The sequence below is a fragment of the Poecile atricapillus genome, chromosome 2, assembly GCF_030490865.1.
Source record: "Poecile atricapillus isolate bPoeAtr1 chromosome 2, bPoeAtr1.hap1, whole genome shotgun sequence".
In the NCBI taxonomy this organism is placed as follows: Eukaryota; Metazoa; Chordata; class Aves; order Passeriformes; family Paridae; genus Poecile; species Poecile atricapillus.
In genome coordinates, this window is record NC_081250.1 from 153,241,975 (window position 1) to 153,261,676 (window position 19,702).

Sequence of the window (19,702 nt, forward strand, 5' to 3'; positions counted from 1 at the left end):
AATTTTGGGAATTTTTTTTGAATTTTGGGAATTTTTGGGAATTTTTGGGAATTTTTGGGAATTTTGGGTCCCTCCACCTTCTCCTCTCTTGGGGACCCCCCCAGAACTCCCCAAATTTTTGGGATTTCGGTGAATTGGGGGCCGATTCCCGCGGGGATTTTGGGTGTTTTTGGTGGGAATTTGGGGTTTTTCGGGATCTGTGGAATTCTGGGAATTCTCTGGGAATGTTTTTTGGGAATTTGGGCTCAGGTGCTGCTGGCCCTGGGGGATTTTGGGGGCGCCCGGCGGGTGCTGCGCCGAGCCCGGGCACCGGGAGGAGACGGCGACGGCGACGACGCCCAGAGCCGAGAGCTCCGGCACTGCCAGAGACACGGTCAGGAGTGCGGAAAATGGGGGGAAAAACCGGGAAAACGGGAAAAAACGGGGGGAAATGGGGAGAAAACGGGAAAAAATGGGAAAAAAAGGGGAAAAATGGGTTAGAAATGGGAAAGAAATGGGGCAGAAAATGGGGCAAAAATGGGAAAAAAATGGGGCAGAAAATGGGGAAAAATGGGGTGGAAATGGGAAAAAATGGGAAAAAATGGGGTGGAAATGGGGAAAAAATGGGAAAAAATGGGGAGAAAACGGGAAAAAATGCGGTGGAAACGGGAAAAAATGGGGAAAAACAGGAAAAAATGGGGTGGAAATGGGGAAAAATGGGGAAAAATGGGAAAAAATGGGGCAGAAATGGGGCAGAAATGGGAAAAAAATGGGGCAGAAATGGGAAAAAATGGGGCAGAAATGGGGAAAAATGGGGTGGAAATGGGGAAAAATGGGAAAAAATGGGAAAAATGGGAAAAAATGGGAAAAAATGGGGTGTAAATGGGAAAAAATGGGGCAGAAATGGGAAAAAATGGGGAGAAAACAGGAAAAAATGGGGTGGAAATGGGGAAAAATGGGGAAAAACGGGAAAAAATGGGGTGGAAATGGGAAAAATGGGGAAAAACCGGGAAAAATTGGAAAAATGGGGAGAAAACGGGAAAAAATGGGGTGGAAATGGGAAAAAATGGAGGAAAAATGGAAAAAAATGGGGAGAAAACAGGAAAAAATGGGGTGAAAATGGGGAGAAAATGGGGAAAAATGGGGTGGAAATGGGAAAAATGGGAAAAAATGGGGAGAAAACGGGAAAAAATGGGGTGGAAATGGGAAAAAATGGGGAAAAATGGGAAAAAATGGGAAAAAATGGGGTGGAAATGGGGAAAAATGGGGAGAAAACAGGAAAAAATGGGATGGAAATGGGAAAAAATGGGGAAAAATGGGGAGAAAACGGGAAAAAATGGGGAAAAATGGGGAAAAATGGGGAGAAATGGGAAAAATGGGGAGAAAACAAGAAAAAATGGGGTGGAAATGGGGAAAAATGGGGCAGAAATGGGGCAGAAATGGGAAAAAAATGGGGCAGAAATGGGGCAGAAAATGGGGAAAAATGGAGGAAAAATGGGGGAAATGGGGCAAAAATGGGAAAAAATGGGGAGAAAACGGGAAAAAATGGGATGGAAATGGGGAAAAATGAGACAAAAATGGGGTGAAAATGAGAGAAAATGGGAAAAATGGGACAAAAATGGGGAAAAATGGGGCAGAAATGAGGAAAAATGAGGGAAAATGGGAGAAAATGGGGCAGAAATGGGGGAAAAGTTGGAAAAAATGGGGGAGAAAAAATGGGAAAAATGGGGCAGAAAATGTGGGAAAATGGCACCAAAATGGGGTGAAAATGAGGGAAAATGGGGAAAATGGGGAAAGATGAGGTGGGAATGGGGAGAAAATGGGAAAAAAATGGGGGAAAATGGGGCAAAAATTGGGAAAAATGGAAAAAATACGGGGGAAAATGGGGAAAAATGGGGCAAAAATGGCACCAAAATGGGGCAGAAATGGGGAAAATGGGACAAAAATGGGGTGAAAATGGGGAAAAATGGGCAAAATGGCTCCAAAATGGCCCCAAGTGGCACCAAACTGGAGCCAAATGGTACCAAAATGTCCCCAATGTCCCCTCAGTGTCCCCAATGTCCCCTCAGTGTCCCCAATGTCCCCAATGTCCCCTCAGTGTCCCCAATGTCCCCTCAATGTCCCCAATGTCCCCTCAGTGTCCCAAATGTCCCCAATGTCCCCTCAGTGTCCCCTCAGTGTCCCCTCAGTGTCCCCTCAGTGTCCCCAATGTCCCCTCAGTGTCCCCTCAGTGTCCCCAATGTCCCCTCAGTGTCCCCACTGTCCCCTCAGTGTCCCCTCAGTGTCCCCAATGTCCCCAATGTCCCCTCAGTGTCCCCAGTGTCCCCTCAGTGTCCCCAATGTCCCCCCAATGTCCCCTCAATGTCCCCAATGTCCCCTCAGTGTCCCCATTGTCCCTGCAGTGTCCCCAATGTCCCCTCAGTGTCCCCATTGTCCCCTCAGTGTCCCCAATGTCCCCTCAGTGTCCCCAGGGTGTCCCCAATGTCCCCTCAGTGTCCCCAATGTCCCCAATGTCCCCTCAGTGTCCCCACTGTCCCCTCTCACCAGGGTGGCTCTGTGTCCCTTCAGTGTCCCCTCATTGTCCCCTCAGTGTCCCCTCAGTGTCCCCAATGTCCCCAATGTCCCCTCAGTGTCCCCAATGTCCCCACTGTCCCCTCAGTGTCCCCAATGTCCCCTCAGTGTCCCCAATGTCCCCTCAGTGTCCCGTGTGTGCCGTGCCCTGGCCCAGCTCTCCGCTGATCCTGACCCTCCTCTTGCTCTGGCTCTGTGCGAGCGCCTCGGGGACAGCCTGGCCCGGCCCTGCCGTGTCCCCAATGTCCCCTCAGTGTCCCCAATGTCCCCTCAATGTCCCCAATGTCCCCTCAGTGTCCCCAATGTCCCCTCAGTGTCCCCAATGTCCCCAATGTCCCCTCAGTGTCCCGTGTGTGCCGTGCCCTGGCCCAGCTCTCTGCTGATCCTGACCCTCCTCTTGCTCTGGCTCTGTGCGAGCGCCTCGGGGACAGCCTGGCCCGGCTCGGGCACTTCCAGCGCGCAGCCGAATTCTACCAGAGACAGGTGAGGAACCCTCAGGGGCATCCTGGGAACTGGGGAGCTTTGGGAATTCCTTGGGAATTTTGGGGGGATTTTTCAGATTTTTTAGGATTTTTTTTCTGATTTTTTCTGATTTTTTCTGATTTTTTTCTGATTTTTTCTGATTTTTTTCTGATTTTTTTCTGATTTTTTTCTGATTTTTTTCTGATTTTTTCTGATTTTTTCCTGATTTTTTCTGATTTTTTTCTGATTTTTTCTGTTTTTTTCTGATTTCTTTCTGATTTCTTTCTGATTTTTTTCTGATTTTTTTCTGATTTTTTCTGATTTTTTTCTGATTTTTTCTGATTTTTTTCTGATTTTTTCTGATTTTTTCTGATTTTTTCTGATTTTTTCTGATTTTTTCTGATTTTTCTCTGATTTTTTTCTGATTTTTTTCTGATTTTTTCTGATTTTTTTCTGATTTTTTTCTGATTTTTTCTGATTTTTTCTGATTTTTTCTGATTTTTTTCTGATTTCTTTCTGATTTTTTCTGTTTTTTTCTGATTTTTTTCTGATTTCTTTCTGATTTTTTAGGATTTTTTTCTGATTTTTTTCTGATTTTTTTCTGATTTTTTCTGATTTTTTTCTGATTTTTTTCTGATTTTTTCTGATTTTTTTCTGATTTATTTTTTTAATTTAACCTGATTTTTATGAGGATTTTTTGAGGGTTTTTTTCCAGATTTTTTTGGTATTTTTTGAGGATTTTTTGAGGATTTTTTTTAGGTTTTTTTGGAATTTTTCCTGGTTTTTTGAGGTTTTTCGAGGGTTTTTTGAGATTTTTTTTAATTTTTCCTGATTTTTTGAGGATTTTTTGTGGTTTTTTTTTTTTAATTTTTCCTAATTTTTTTGAGGATTTTTTAGGATTTTTTGGAGATTTTTTGAGCGTTTTTTGGGGATTTTTTGAAGATTTTTTGTGGGTTTTTCTTCTGATTTCTTTTCTGGATTTCTTGAGGATTTCTTTGGGGTTTTTTGAGGATTTTTGAAGGATTTTTGGGGGTTTTCTGATTGTTTTAGGATTTTTATAGGATTTTTTGGGGAATTTTGGACGATTTTTTTCCTGATTTTTTTAAGGATTTTATTCAGATTTTTTTTTAATTTTTCTGGATTTTTTTTTGAAGATTTTTTTGTGATTTTCTTGTGATGTTTTGAGAACTTTTTTTCCTAATTTTTGGAGGATTTTTGGGGATTTTATTTCAGATTTTTTGTGAGTTTTGCCTGATTTTTTTGAGATTTTTTTGGGTTTTTTATTATTTTTTTTCTGATTTTTATTTTTTTTAAATTTTATCTGATTTTTTGAGGATTTTTTTCCTGATTTTTTCATGGTTTTCTCCTGATGTTTTGAGAATTTTGGGGGGATTTTTTTTGGGGCTTTCTGATTTTTTGGGATTTTTTTCAGATTTTTGGGGGATTTTTTTTCTGATTTTTTGAGATTTAAAAAAATATTTGCTTTAGAGTTTATTCCAATTTTTTGTGAACTTTTTCCTAATCTTTTCCAGAATTTTGGGGATTTTCTTCCTAATTTTTGGAGGTTTTCTGGGGATTTTTGGGGTTTTTTTTCATAATTTTTGGAGGATTTTTTTTGGCTTTTTTTCAGATTTTTTCTGGTTTTTTCTGATGTTTTTCTGATTTTTCTTTCATATTTTTTTTATTTTACCTGATTTTTTGAGGATTTTGAGGATTTTTAAGGATTTTTTCATGTTTTTTTCCTGGTTTTTTGAGGATTTTTTGGGATTTTTTTTCCTGATATTTTGAGGATTTTTTTGGTGGTTTTTTCCTAATTTTTAGAGTTTTTTTGGGGATTTCTGGGGGATTTTTTGAGGATTTTTTGGGGATATTTTGAGGATTTTTTTTGGGGGATTTTTCAAGGATTTTTTTCTGATTTTTTCCTGATTTTTTCCTGATTTTTTTTCTGTTTTTGAGGATTTTTTTCCTAATTTTTGGGGATTTTTGCAGATTTTTTCCATTTTTTCCGTGTTTTTTACCATTTTTTCTCCTTTTTTTCTCATTTTTTCTCCCACTTTTCCCTCCCTAATTCCCACTTTTCCCTTTTCCCATTTTCCCCTGGAATTTCCCTCTTTCCTTGACAACTTTCCCCTCATTTTTGGCTGCTTTTGAGCCATTTTTTCCCCATTTTTGCCCCATTTTTTCCCCATTTCTTCCCCATTTTTTCCCCATTTTTTTCCCATTTTCCCCACATTTTTCCCATTTTTTCCATTTCTTTTCCCATTTTTTTTCCCACTTTTCCCTCCCTAATTCCCACTTTTCCCTTTTCCCATTTTTCCCTGGAATTTCCCTCTTTCCTTGTGAACTTTCCCCTCATTTTCTGGCTGCTTTTGAGCCATTTTTCCTCATTTTTTTCCCCATTTTTCCCATTTCTCTCTCATTTTTAACCCTTTTTTTCCCGTTTTTTCTCCCTTTTCCCGTTTTTCCCGGGATTTTCCCGGGAATTCCGGCCTCAGCTGGCTCTGGCCGAGGCTCAGGGGGCTCCTGGGCGGGATCTGGCCGTGATCCACGTCTCCCTGGCCACCACATTCCGGGATCTGGGCCAGCATTCCCGGGCTCTGGAGCATTTCCGGAGGGAGCTGGAGCTGCGCCGCGGGGAGCCCCTGGAGGTGAGAGCGTCCGGAATTCCCGGAATTCCCAAAATTCCCAAAATTCCTGGGATTTCTGATCCCGAATCCCTGATTTTCCGATCCCAAAGTCCTGAAATTCCTGGAAAATTCCCTAATTTCCAATCCCAAATCCCCGAATTCATGATCCCAAATCCCTGAATTTTTGATTCCAAATCCCTGAATTTCTGGTCCCAAATTCCCTGAAATTCCTGGAAAATTCCCCAATTTCCAATCCCAAATCCCCGAATTCCTGATCCCAAATCCCTGAATTCCTGATTCCAAATCCCTGAATTTCTGATCCCAAAGTCCTGAAATTTCTGGAAATCTCCAATCCCAAATCCCCGAATTCCTGATCCCAAATTCCCGAAATTCCTGGAATTCCCGATCCCAAAGTCCCAGAATTCCCAGAATTCCTGGAATCTCCAATCCCAAATCCCTGAATTTCTGATCCCAAATTCCCAAATTTCTGACCACAAATTCCCAGAATCCCCGAATCTCTGATCCCAAATTCCCAGAATTCCTGGAATTCCCAAATTCCTGGAATTCCCCATCTCAAATCCTTGAATTTCTGATCCCAAATTCCAGAATTTCTGATCCCAAATTCCCAGGATTTCTAATCCCAAATTCCCAGAACCTCTGATCCCAAGTTCCCAAATTTCTGACCACAAATTCCCGGAATTCCCAAATTTCTGATCCCGAATCCCTGAATTTCCGATCCCAAATCCCCAAATTTCTGATCCCAAATCCCTGAATTTCTGATCTCAAATTCCAGAATTTCTGATCCCAAAGTCCTGGAATTCCCAAAATTCCTGGAATTCCCAATCCCAAATCCCCAAATTTCTGATCCCAAATCCCCAGAATTCCAGGAATTCCTGGAATCTCCAATCCCAAATCGCTGAATTTCTGATCCCAAATTCCCGAATTTCTGATCCCAAATTCCCGGTATTCCTGGAATTCCCGGAATTCCCAATCCCAAATTCCTGGAATTCCCTATCCCAAATCCTTCAATTTCTGATCCCAAATCCTTCAATTTCTGATCCCAAATTCCCAGATTTCTGATCCCAAAGTCCCGGAATTCCCAGAATTCCTGGAATCTCCAATCCCAAATCCCTGAATTTCTGATCCCAAATCCCTGAACTTCTGATCCCAAATTCCCAAATTTCTGACCACAAATTCCCGGAATTCCCGAATTTCTGGTCCCAAATTCCCAAATTTCCAATCCCAAATCCCTGAATTTCTGATCCCAAATTCCCGAAATTCCTGGAAAATTCCCCAATTTCCAACCCCAAACCCCCGAATTTCTGATCCCAACTTCCCAGAATTCTCAGGATTCCCAAATCTCCAATCCCAAATCCCCGAATTTCTGATCCCAAATTCCCGAATTTCTGATCCCAGTTCCCGGAATTTCTGATCCCAAATCCTGGAATTCCCAAATCTCCAATCCCAAATCCCCAAATTCCTGATCCCAAATTTCTGAATTCCTGATCCCAAATTTCTGAATTCCTGATCCCAAATTCCTGAATTCCTGATCCCAAATTCCTGAATTCCCGAATCCCCGAATTCCTGAATTTCCAGGTATTCCCAAATTCACAGTTCCCAGAATTCCCAAATTCCTGAATTCCTGAATTCTTGAATTCTTGAATTTCCAAATTCTTGAATCCCTGAATTCCCAAATCTCCAAATTTCTGATCCCAAATTTCCGGAATTCCTGGAATTCTCAAATCCTCGAATTCCTGAATTCTCAAATTCTTGAATTCCTGAATTCCCAAATCCCAGGGTTTCCAAATCTTTGATTTCCTGAATTCCCAAATTAACAAATTCCTGAATCCCTGAATTCCCAAATCCCTGAATCCCTAAATCCCTGGAGGTGAGCGCATCCCGGAATTCCCAGAATTCCCAAATCTTCAATCTCAAATCCCCAAATTTCTGATCCCAAATTCCTGGAATTCCCAGATATTCCCAAATTCCTGGATTCCCTGAATTCCTGAATGCTCAAATTCCTGAATTTCCAAATATCCCCAAATTCAGAAATATTCCCAAATTCCCAGTCCCAAATTCCCAAATCCCTGATCCCAAATTCCCGATCCCAAATCCCCAAATTCCCAATCCCAAATCCCTGAATTCCCAGATATTCCCAAATATTCCCAAAGTCCTGATCCAAAATTCCTGATCCCAAATTCACAATCCCAAATTCTCGATCCCAAATCCCCGATTCTCAAATCCCTGAATTCCCAATTCCCAAATCCCCGAATCCTGGAACTCCCAGAATTCCCAGAATTCCCGAAATTCCCGCAATTCCCGCAATTCCCAGGAATGCCGGACGTGGCTGAACGTGGCTCTGGCTCTGGAGGATTTGGGATCAGCTCCGGATCAGATCCTGCCCCCGCTCCGCAGAGCCCTGGGATGCGCCGAGGCTGCCGGAGATTCCCGGCTCCAGGTGGGAATTCCGGGAATTTTGGGAATTCTGGGAATTTTTGGGGATTTTTTGGGATTTTTTTGGGATTTTTTTGGGTTTTTGGGGATTTTTTGGGGATTTTTTTGGGATTTTTTGGGAATTTTGGGGTCTCAGCACCCTGGGATGCGCCGAGGCCGCTGGAGATTCCCGGCTCCAGGTGGGAATTCCGGGAATTCGGGAATTTTTGGGAATTCTGGGAATATTTTGGGATTTTTTGGATATTTTTTGGGGATTTTTTTTGGTTTTTTTGGAATTTTTTGGGAGTTTTTAGGGAATTTTTTAGGGAATTTTGGGGTCTGAACACCCTGGGATATGCTGAGGCCACCGGAGATTCCCGGCTCCAGGTGAGAATTCCGGGAATTTCAGGAATTTTTGGGAATTCTTTGGGATTTTTCGGGATTTTTTTTGGGAATTTTCAGGGATTTTTAGGAAATTTTTTGGGGACTTTTTTGGGTTTTTTGGGGATTTTTTAGGGGATTTTTTGGGAATTTTGGGGTCTCAGCGCCCTGGGATGCGCCGAGGCCGCTGGAGATTCCCGGCTCCAGGTGAGAATTCCGGGAATTTCAGGAATTTTTGGGAATTCTTTGGGATTTTTCGGGATTTTTTTTGGATTTTCAGGGATTTTTAGGAAATTTTTTGGGGACTTTTTTGGGTTTTTTGGGATTTTTTGGGGATTTTTTGGGAATTTTGGGGTCTCAGCACCCTGGGATGCGCCGAGGCCGCCGGAGATTCCCGGCTCCAGGTGGGAATTCTGGGAATTTGGGAATTTTGGGAATTTGGAGGATTTTTTAGAGTTTTTTAGGGTTTTTTTAGGGTTTTTTTGGGGGGGTTTTTTGTTGGTTTTTTTTATTTTTTAGGGGATTTTGGAGGGGGATTTATTTGGGATTTTTTTGGGATTTATATGGAATTCTTAGGCAATTTTTTTTAACTTTTAGGGATTTTTATGGAATTTTTAGGGGGTGTTTTAGGAATTTTTTAGGGTTTTGTTTTTTGATTTTTAAGGGGTTTTAAGGAATTTTTTAGAAGATTTTTTTTATATTTTTTGGGGGATTTTTTGGGGATTTATTTAGAATTTTTGTGAATTTTTTTCAAATTTTTTTTATTTTATTTTTATGGGATTTTTTTCCATGCTGGAATTCCCGTTTTTCCAGCATTAAATCCCAGGGATTTTTGGGGGAAAAAACATTTGGAAAAAAACATTTGGAAAAAAAAACATTTTCCCATTTTTCTGGGATTTTTCCATGCCAGAATTCCCATTTTTCCATCACCAAATCCTGAGTTTTTTGGGACATTTTCCCATTTTTCTGGGATTTTTCCCTGCTGGAATTCCCGTTTTTCCACCCCCAAATCCCAGGAATTTTTAGGGTTTTTTTTGGGGCATTTTCCCGTTTTTCAGGAATTTTTTTCCATGCTGGAATTCCCGTTTTTCAGTGCCAAATCCCAAGGATTTTCTGGGTCATGTTCCCTTTTTTTGGGGCATTTTCCCATTTTTCAGGGATTTTTTTCCATGCCTTAATTCCCGTTTTTCCAGTGCCAAATCCCAAGGATTTTCTGGGACCTGTTCCCTTTTTTTGGGGGCATTTTCCCATTTTTTAGGGATTTTTTTCCATGCCAGAATTCCCATTTTCTCAGCACCAAATCCTGAGTTTTTCTGGGACACTTTCCCGTTTTTTTGGGTTTTTTCCATGCCAAAATTCCCATTTTTCCAGCTCCAGGTTCTGAGTTTTTGGGGTTTTTTTGGGGACATTTTCCCATTTTTCTGGGATATTCCATCCCCCAAAAAATTCCCATTTTCCATCACCAAATCCTGGGGTTTTTTGGGACATTTTCCCGTTTTTTTGGGATTTTTCCATACCGGAATTCCCATTTTTCCAGCACCAGATCTCAGGGATTTTTTTGGGACATTTTCCCAGTTTTCTGGGATTTTTCCATACCGGAATTCCCATTTTTCCAGCCCCAGGTGCTGAGTTTTGAGGGGTTTTTTTGGGACATTTTTACAGTTTTTGGGGATTTTTCCATCCCCAAAAAATTCCCAATTTCCCATCACCAAATCCTGGCTTTTTTTGGGACATTTTCCCGGTTTTTGGGGATTTTTCCATGTTTTTTGGGGGTTTTTTTTGGGACATTTCCCCGTTTTTCTGGGATATTCCATCCCAAAAAAAATCCCAATTTCCCATCACCAAATCCTGGGTTTTTCTGGGACATTTTCCCATTTTTCTGGGATTTTTCCATGCCCGAATTCCCGTTTTTCCAGCACCAAATCCCAGGGATTTTTGAGGGTTTTTTTGGGACATTTTCCCATTTTTCTGGGATATTCCATCCCCAAAAAAATCCCAATTTCCCATCACCAAATCCTGGGTTTTTCTGGGACATTTTCCCGTTTTTTCTGGGACATTTTCCCGTTTTTCTGGGATTTTTCCATGCCAGAATTCCCAATTTCCCAGCACCAAATCCTGTTTTTTTGGGGGGTTTTTCTGGGACATTTTCCGGTTTTTTTGGGACATTTTCCCATTTTTCTGGGATTTTTCCATGCCAGAATTCCCATTTTTCCATCACCAAATCTCAGGGATTTTTGGGGTTTATTTTGGGACATTTTCCTGTTTTTCTGGGATTTTTCCATGCCCGAATTCCCGTTTTTCCAGCGCCAAATCCCAGGGATTTTTGGGGTTTTTTTGGGGACGTTTTCCCATTTTTCTGGGATATTCCATCCCAAAAAAATTCCCATTTTCCATCACCAAATCCTGGGGTTTTTTGGGACATTTTCCTGTTTTTTTGGGATTTTTCCATGCCCAAATTCCCGTTTTTCCAGCGCCAGGTTCTGCGGCGGCTCCGGGCTCAGCAGCTCCGGGACGGGGACCTGGAAGGAGCCGAAAATTCCCGAAAAAAACTCGGAGAGGATTCCCGGGAAGAGGAGGAGGAAGAGGAGGAAGAGGAGGAGGAAGAATCCGAATCTGAATCTGAGTCGGAATCGGAGCTGTCGGAGAGTGGTGAGCGGGAATTTGGGGAATTTTTGGGAATTTTGGGAATTTTAGGAAGGTTTTGGAGAGAATTTTTGGGATTTTTGGGGGATTCGGAGAAGATTTTTGGGATTTTAGGGAATTTGGAGGAATTTTGGGAATTTTTGTTGGGATTTGGAGTGAATTTTTGGGATTTTAGGGAATTTGGGGGAATTTTAGGGGAATTTTGGGAGTTTTTGGTGGGATTTGGAGAGAATTTTTGGGATTTTAGGGAATTTGGGGGAATTTATAGGGAATTTTGGGGGGATTTGGAGAGGATTTTTGGGAATTCTGAGGAATTTCGGGGATCCTTGGGGGGAATTTTTGGGAATTTTGGGGGGATTTGGAGAAGATTTTTTGGATTTTGGGGAATTTGGGGATCCGTGGGGGGAATTTTGGGAATTTTTATGGTGGATTTGGAGAGAATTTTTGTGATTTTTGGGGGAATCTGAGGAATTTTATAGGAATTTGGAGAGGATTATTTTGAATTTTAGGGAATTTTGGGGATCCCTGGGGGGGAAATTTGGGGGAATTTTGGGGGATTTGGGAGGGGAATTTTGAGGGATTTTAGGGAATTTTGGGGGTTTTAGAGGGAATTTGGAATTTTGGGAAGGGAATTTTGGGGGATTTTAGGGAATTTTGGGGGATTAAAGGAGATTTTGGGGTTTTGAGAAGGGAATTTTGTGGTTTTTAGGGAATTTTGAGGGATTTTAGGGAATTTTGGATTTTAGGGTGAATTTGGGGTTTGAGGAGGGGAATTTTGAGGCATTTTAGGGAATTTTGGGGTTTTAGGGGGAATTTGGGTTTTTTAGGAGGAATTTGGGGTTTTTAGGGGGAATTTGGGGGTTTGGGAAGGGGAATTTTGAGGGATTTTTGGGAATTTTGGGGTTTTTAGGTGGAATTTGGGATTCTGGGAAGGGGAATTTTGAGAGATTTTTGGGAATTTTGAGGTTTTAGGGGGAACTTGGAAGTTTTGGGAGGGGAATTTTGGGGTTTTAGGGGGAATTTGGAGTTTTTGGAAGGAGAATTTTGAGGGATTTTTGGGAATTTTGAGGTTTTAGGGGGAATTTGAGGTTTTGGGAAGGGAATTTTTGATGGATTTGGTGGAATTTGAGGATAATTTGGGTTTTTTTTGGCAGAGGAGGAAGATGAAGATCTCGAGGGTTACCCCAAAAGTGTCCCCGGGAGGCGCCGGAGCAACAGGGTGAGGGGAGACCCCAAAAATTCCCAAAAAATCCCCAGAATTCCCAAAAATCCCTCTCAAAACCCCCCAATTTTGGGGATTTTTTTTGGAGTATTTTATTGGGTTTTTTTTTAATCCCAAAATTCCCAATTTTTCAGCCCAAATCTTGGAGTTTTGGGGTTTTTTCATCTCAAAAATCCTCTCAAAATCACTTAAATCCCGCCAAAAAAATCTGATTTTCCCCAAAATTTTTCCAGAAATCCCCAAAATTCCTGAGAAATCCCCCCAAAATTCCCCAGAAATCCCCCCAAAATCCCCCAAAATTCCCAAGAAATCTCCCACAATTCCCAAGAAATCCTTCAAAATTCCTGAGAAACTCTCCAAAATTCCCAAGAATTTCCCAAGTAATCCCAAAATCCCAAAAAATTCCCAAGAAGTGCCCGAAATTCCCAAGAATTCCTCCAAAATTACCAAGAAATCTCCAAAATTCCCAAGAATTGCCCAAAATTCCCAAGAAATCCCCCAAAATTCCCAAGAAATCCCCCAAAATTCCCAAGAAATCCCGAAAAATGCCAGAGAAATCCCCTAAAATTCCCAAGAAATGCCCAAAATTCCCAAGGAATCTCCAAAATTCCCAAGAAATCCCCAAAAAATTCCCAAGAAATCTCTAAGATTCCCAAAAAATCTCCGAGATTCCCAAAAAAATCTCCCAAAATTCCCAAGAAATCCCCAAAAAATTCCTAAGAAACCCCCAAAATTCCCAAGAATTCTTTGGGAATTCTTTGGGAGCCTCTCCTGGGTGAGAATCCCGAAATTCCCGCTTGGGAGAACCCCAAAAATTCCCGAAAATTCCCAAAAATTCCCGAAAATTCCCGGAATTCCAGCAGTGGAACCGTCGGAACGAGCGGGGCGAGACCCCCCTGCACCGAGCCTGCATCGAGGGAGACCTCAAGAAAGTTCGGCTTTACCTGGATCAGGTAATTCCCAAAATATTCCCAAAAAATTCCCAAAAAATTCCCAAAAAAATTCCCAAAAAATCCCCAGAATTCCTGGGAAAAAATCTGTGGGAATTCCCAGAATTCCATGAAAATTCCATGATTTTTTTTAGGGTCATCCAGTGAATCCTCGGGATTATTGTGGATGGACTCCCCTGCACGAGGCCGCCAATCACGGCCACCTGGGTGAGGGAAATGGGGGAAAATCCCGGGATTTTGGGGATTTGGGATGAGGGGAGAAAATTGGGATGGGGGCTTGGAAAAATCCAGGGGGAATCCTGGAAAATTTGGAGGAATCCTGAAAATTGGGGGGGGGGGGGAAATCTGGAAATTGGGAGGAAAAATCTCCCAAAATTTGGAGGAATCCTGAAAATTGGGGAGGAAAAATCTGGGAATTGGGAGGAAAATTCCTGAAAAATTTGGGGGAATATCCTTAAAATTTGGAAGGAAAATCCCAAAACTTGAGGAGGAAAATTCCTGAAAAATTTGGGGGAATATCCTGAAAATTGGGGGGGAAGAATCTGGAAATTGGGAGGAAAAATCCCCAAAATTTGGGGGGAATGTCCTGAAAATTGGGGTGGAAAATCCCAAGAATTGAGGAGGAAAAATCCTGAAAAATTTGGGGGAATCCCAAAAGTTGGGGAGGAAAATCCCCAAAAATTCTGGGGGCAAATCCTGAAAATTGGGGAGGAAAAATCTGGAAATTGGGGAGAAAAATTAAAAAATTTGGGGGAGAATCCTGAAGATTGGGGGGGGGAAATCCTGGAAAATTTCAGGGGGAATCCTGAAAATTGGGGAGGAACAATCTGAAAACTGGGAGGAAAAAATCCCAAAAGATTTGGGGTGAAATCCTGAAAATTGGGGAGGAAAAAATCCCAAAAATTGGAGAGGAAAAATCCCAAAATTTTGGAGGAAAAATTTTGGAAATTGTGGAGAAAAAAATCCCCCCAAAATTTGGGGGAGAATCCTGAAAATTGGGGAGGAAAAATCTGGGAATTGAGGAGAAAAAAAATCTGTAAATTGGGAGGAAAAATCCCAAAAGATTTGGGATGAAATCCTGAAAATTGAGGAGGAAAAATCCTGAAAAATTTGGGGGAATCCCACAAGTTGGGGAGGAAAATCCCCAAAAATTTTGGGGGCAAATCCTGAAAATTGGGGAGGAAAATCCCCAAAACTGGGGGGAAAATCCTGAAAAATTTGAGGGGGAGTCCTGGAAACCGGGGAGGAAAATCCCAAAAAATTGGGATCAGGACCAGGGGTCAGGGATTGGGATTGGGATCAGGAATGGGATCAGGGATCAGGATCAGGGATCGGGATTGGGATCAGGAATGGGATCAGGGATTGGGATTGGGATCAGGGTTGGGATCAGGAATAGGATCAGGATCAGGAATGGGATTTGGGATTGGGATCAGGAATGGGATCAGGATCAGGATTGGGATCAGGGATCAGGATTGGGATCAGGGATCAGGATTGGGATCAGGGATCGGGATTGGGATCAGGAATGGGATCAGGGATTGGGATTGGGATCAGGATTGGGATCAGGAATAGGATCAGGATCAGGATTGGGATCAGGGATTGGGATGGGGATCAGGAATGGGATCAGGGATTGGGATCGGGATCAGGAATGGGATCAGGGATTGGGATTGGGATCAGGGTTGGGATCAGGGATCAGGATCAGGGATCAGGATTGGGATCAGGGATTGGGATTGGGATCAGGATTGGGATCAGGGATTGGGATTGGGATCGGGATTGGGATCAGGAATGGGATCAGGATCGGGATTGGGATCAGGAATGGGATCAGGGATTGGGATCGGGATCAGGAATGGGATCAGGGATTGGGATTTGGATCAGGAATGGGATCAGGGATTGGGATCGGGATCAGGGTTGGGATCAGGGATTGGGATTGGGATCAGGAATGGGATAGGGAATGGGAATGGGATCAGGAATGGGATCAGGGATTGGGATTGGGATCAGGAATGGGATAGGGAATGGGAATGGGATAGGGAATGGGAATGGGATCAGGAATGGGGTAGGGAATGGGAATGGGATCAGGAATGGGATAGGGAATGGGAATGGGATCCGGAATGGGATAGGGATTGGGAATGGGATCAGGAATGGGAATGGGATCAGGAATGGGATAGGGAATGGGAATGGGATCAGGAATGGGATAGGGAATGGGAACGGGATCCAGAATGGGATAGGGAATGGGAATGGGATAGGGAATGGGAATGGGATAGGGAATGGGAATGGGATCCGGGCTCAGGAATGGGATCAGGATCGGGACCAAGGTCGGGAATGGGATCAGGATCAGGATTAATTCCCGCTGAATTCCCGATTTTTTCCCTGTGGCAGAGGTGGCTCGGCTGCTGCTGGAGCGCGGGGCGGCGCGGGACGACGCGGGCGGGCCGGGCTGCGAGGGGCTGACGCCGCTGCACGACGCGCTGGCCTCCGGCCGCTTCCCGGTGGCGCAGCTGCTGATCCGCTCCGGAGCCTCCCTGAGCGCCAGGAACGCCCGGGTACGGACACACACAGGGAGGGAATTCCAGGGAATCCTTGGGAATTTTTCAGGAATTTTGGGGGATTTTTTGGGATTTTTTTTTTGTGTTTTTTTAAGGTTTTTTTCCAATTTTTTTTAATTTTTTTGAGATTTTTTTGGGGGATTTTTTTGGATTTTAATGGGAATTTTTTTGAGGTTTTTTGGGGGATTTTTTTGGATTTTAATAGGAATTTATGGAGATTTTTTTGGTGCGTTTTTTTAAGTTTTTTTCCCAATTTCTTTAATTTTTTGGGGATTTTTTTGGGGATTTTTTTGAATTTTAATGGGAATTTTTTGGGATTTTTTTGGGGATTTTTTTGGATTTGAATGGGAATTTTTTGGGATTTTTTTGGGGATTTTTTTTATTTTAATGGGAATTTTTGGGGATTTTTATTCTTCCCGGTGGCGCAGCTGCTGATCTGCTCCGGAGCCTCCCTGAGCGCCAGGAACGCCCGGGTACGGACACACACGGGGAGGGAATTCCAGGGAATCCTCAGGAATTTTTCGGGAATTTTTGGAGATTTTTTTTTTGGTTTTTTTAAAGTTTTTTTCCCAATTTTTTAAAATTTTTTTGAGATTTTTTGGGGGATTTTTTTTCTATTTTAATGGGAATTTTTGGGGATTTTTTTTTTTGTTTTTTTAAGTTTTTTTCCCAATTTTTTAGAATTTTTTTGAGATTTTTTGGGGGATTTTTTTTCTATTTTAATGGAAATTTTGGGGGATTTTTTTTTTATTTTTTTAAGTTTTTTTTCCAATTTTTTAAAATTTTTTTAAAATTTTTTTGGGGTATTTTTTTGGATTTTAATGGGAATTTTTGGGGGATTTTTTTTATTTTAATGGGAATTTTTTGGGGATTTTTTTTTTCCCCGGTGGTGCAGCTGCTGATCCGCTCCGGAGCCACCCTGAGCGCCAGGAACGCCCGGGTACGGACACACACAGGGAGGGAATTCCAGGGAATCCTCGGGAATTTTTGGGGAATTTTTTTAAAAAAAAATTTATGTTTTTTCTGGATTTTTTTCTGATTTTTTGGGAATTGTTTTTTGATTTTTCAGGATTTTTTCTTGTATTTTTTTGGGGGGTTTTTTTGGATTTTTTTCTGATTTTTTTGGAATTTGTTTTTATTTTTCAGGATTTGTTCTTTTATTATATTTTTGTTTTTTGTGGATTTTTTTTCTGATTTTTTGGGATTTTTTTTTTGATTTTTCAGGATTTTTTTTTTTTTTTGGGGAATTTTTTTCAGATTTTTTTGGAGGAATTTTTTCAGGTTTTTTGGGAATTCTTTTATTTTTGAAGATCTTTCCCAGATTTTTTTTTTTTATTTTCCCAGATTTTTTTTTTTATTTTCCCAGATTTTTTTTACAGATGTTTTAAAGAAATTTTTTTCAGATTTTTTTTTAAATTTTTTTCAGATTTTTTTTTTCAGATTTTTCTGGGGATTTTTTTTAGAATTTTTTTTTCTTTTTTGGGGGATTTTTTTTTTCTTTTTCTCAGATATTTTGAGGATTTTTCAGATTTTTTCAGATTTTTTTTCCTTCTTTTTTTTTTTTTTTATTTTTTCAGATATTTTGGGGTTTTTTTCAGATTAATTTTCAGATTTTTTGAGGATTTTTTTCAGGTTTTTTTTCAAATTTTTTTTTTTTATTTTGGAAGATCTTTTTCAAGTTGTATTTTTTTTATTTTTCCATTTTTTTTTCCAGATTTTTTTAAAGATTTTTAAAATTCTTTTTGGGTTTTTTTGGTGTTTCTTCAGAATTTATTTTTATTTTTTTCAGATTTTTTTTCAGATTTTTTTTCAGATTTTTCTGGGGATTTTTTCAGAATTTTTTTTCTTTTTTGGGGGGATTTTTTTTTCTTTTTTTCAGATATTTCGGGGATTTTTTCAGATTTTTTTTCTTCTTTTTTTTTTGTTTTTTATATTTTTTTTCAGGTATTTTGGGGTTTTTTTGCAGTTTTTTTGAGGATTTTTTGATGTTTTTTTCAGATTTTTTTTTCATTTTTTGAGGGATTTTTTAAAAGTTTTTTCAGATTTTTTGAGTTTTTTTTGGGTTTTTTGTGGATTTTTTGGGGGGATTTTTGGAGAAATTTTTCCTTTTTTTTTTAGATTTTTTTTTTTTTAATTTTTGGGGATTTTTTTTCCATTTTTTCGTGATTGTAATTTTTTTTCTTGGAATTTTTTTGGGGATTTTTCATTTTTAAATTTTTTCTGAGTTTTTTCAGATTTTTTTGGTGATTTTTAAAATTTTTTTCTTCTGCGCTTTTTAAGAATTTTTGGATAATTTCTTCTGATTATTCCTAATTCTTTTCCAATTTTTAAAATTTCATTTCAGCTTTTTTTTTCTGGATTATTCCCATCATTTTCTCCATTTTTCAACTTTTTTCCTCTTTTCCCAAATTTTTTCCTCACTTCCCCCAAATCATTCCTCATTTTTCACCCCAAAAAACCCCAAATTCCACTTTCCCCTCCCCCCCACCCCATTTAACCCTTCCCAACCCCCCCAAAACCTCCGGAATTCCTCCCAAAATTTGGGATTTTCCCTCTTTTCCAGGGCCAGACGCCTCTGGACACTCTCCAGGAGTGGTTGGAGAATTTTGGATCCGAGCTCGACGCCGAGACCTGGGCGAGCGCCCGCGAGACCCTGGAGCTGCTCGGGGGGCAAAGCTCAGGTGGGAGCCTGGAATTCCTGGAATTTTGGGAATTCTTTCCAGATTTTAATCAGATTTTTTTCAGACTTTTCTCTGGTTGTTTTTAAATTTTTTTTAGATTTTTTTTCTGATTTCTTTTTTGTTTTATTTGGATTTTTTTGGGGTATTTTTTGGATTTTTTTTCTCAGTTTTTGTTTTTTGATTTCAGATTTTTTAGAAATTTTCCTCATTTTTTGTTATTTTTTCAGATTTTTTTCTTTTTTCCACATTTTAAATATTTTTTCAGATTTTTTTTTTATTTTTTCCACTTTTTTTGTTATTTTTTCAGAATTTTTTGCATATTTTTCCACATTTTTGTTACTTTTTCCAGGGCTTTTTTCCCCCTATTTTTTGTTATTTTTTTAAGATTCTTTTTTACTTTTTTCCCCATTTTTTGTTTTTTTTGGCTTTTTTTTGACATTTTTTCCCCATTTTTTGTTATTTTTTTCAGATTTTTTGAATATTTTTTCCACATTTTTTCTATTTTTTCAGATTTTTTTTTCTCTTTTTCTTTTCTTTAAATTTTTTTCCCATTTATTTGTTATCTTTTCAGATTTTATTTCTTATTCTTTCTCCCTTTTTTTGTTATTTCTTTGGATTTTTTTTTCCGTATTTTTCTTTTTTTTAAGATTTTTTTTTAATTTTTTTAGACTTTTTTCCCTCTTTTTTATTTTTTTCCACATTTCTTTGTTATTTCTTCATTTTTTTTTTTTTATTTTTTGTTCATAATTTCAGGTTTTTTTTCTTTTTTTTTTTTTATTTTTTGGATTTTTTCTCATTTTTTAATATTTTTTTCAGATTTTTTTGTATGTATTTTCCCCACTTTCATAATTTTTTCAGATTTGATTTTGTTTTCCCCTTTTTTTGTTATTTCTCTGTATTTTTTTGGAATTTTTTCTCAATATTTTTCTTAGTTTTTCAGATTTTTTAAAATTTTCTTAGTATTTTAATTTTTTTCCCCATTTCTTTGTTACTTCTTCAATTTTTATTTCTTTTTAATATTTTCCCCCGTTTTTTCTTATTTTTTCACATTTTTTCTCTCATTTTTGTTACTTTTTTCAGCTTGTTTTTAATTTTTTACCAATTTTTTGTGATTTTTTCAGGTATTTTTAAATTTCCCCCCATTTTTGTTATTTTTTAGAACCTCCTTTTATTTTGAATTTTTTTTTCTCTATTTTTGTTTCACTTCTTTCTG

The 19,702-nt window shown here is 39.6% G+C and overlaps 1 protein-coding gene across 1 annotated transcript in view; it reads left to right on the top strand.

Moving 5' to 3' along the window:
- Positions 1-19,702, top strand: part of TONSL (tonsoku like, DNA repair protein) — a 60,317-nt gene that overhangs the window by 12,606 nt on the left and 28,009 nt on the right. The window contains exons 7-17 of the mRNA XM_058831162.1: positions 250-373; positions 2,679-2,783; positions 2,894-3,033; positions 5,508-5,660; positions 7,972-8,097; positions 10,925-11,102; positions 12,251-12,315; positions 13,179-13,271; positions 13,403-13,475; positions 15,642-15,805; positions 18,372-18,489. Coding sequence (XP_058687145.1) covers positions 250-373; positions 2,679-2,783; positions 2,894-3,033; positions 5,508-5,660; positions 7,972-8,097; positions 10,925-11,102; positions 12,251-12,315; positions 13,179-13,271; positions 13,403-13,475; positions 15,642-15,805; positions 18,372-18,489 — 1,339 coding nt within the window. The remainder of the gene's footprint in view (positions 1-249; positions 374-2,678; positions 2,784-2,893; positions 3,034-5,507; positions 5,661-7,971; positions 8,098-10,924; positions 11,103-12,250; positions 12,316-13,178; positions 13,272-13,402; positions 13,476-15,641; positions 15,806-18,371; positions 18,490-19,702) is intronic.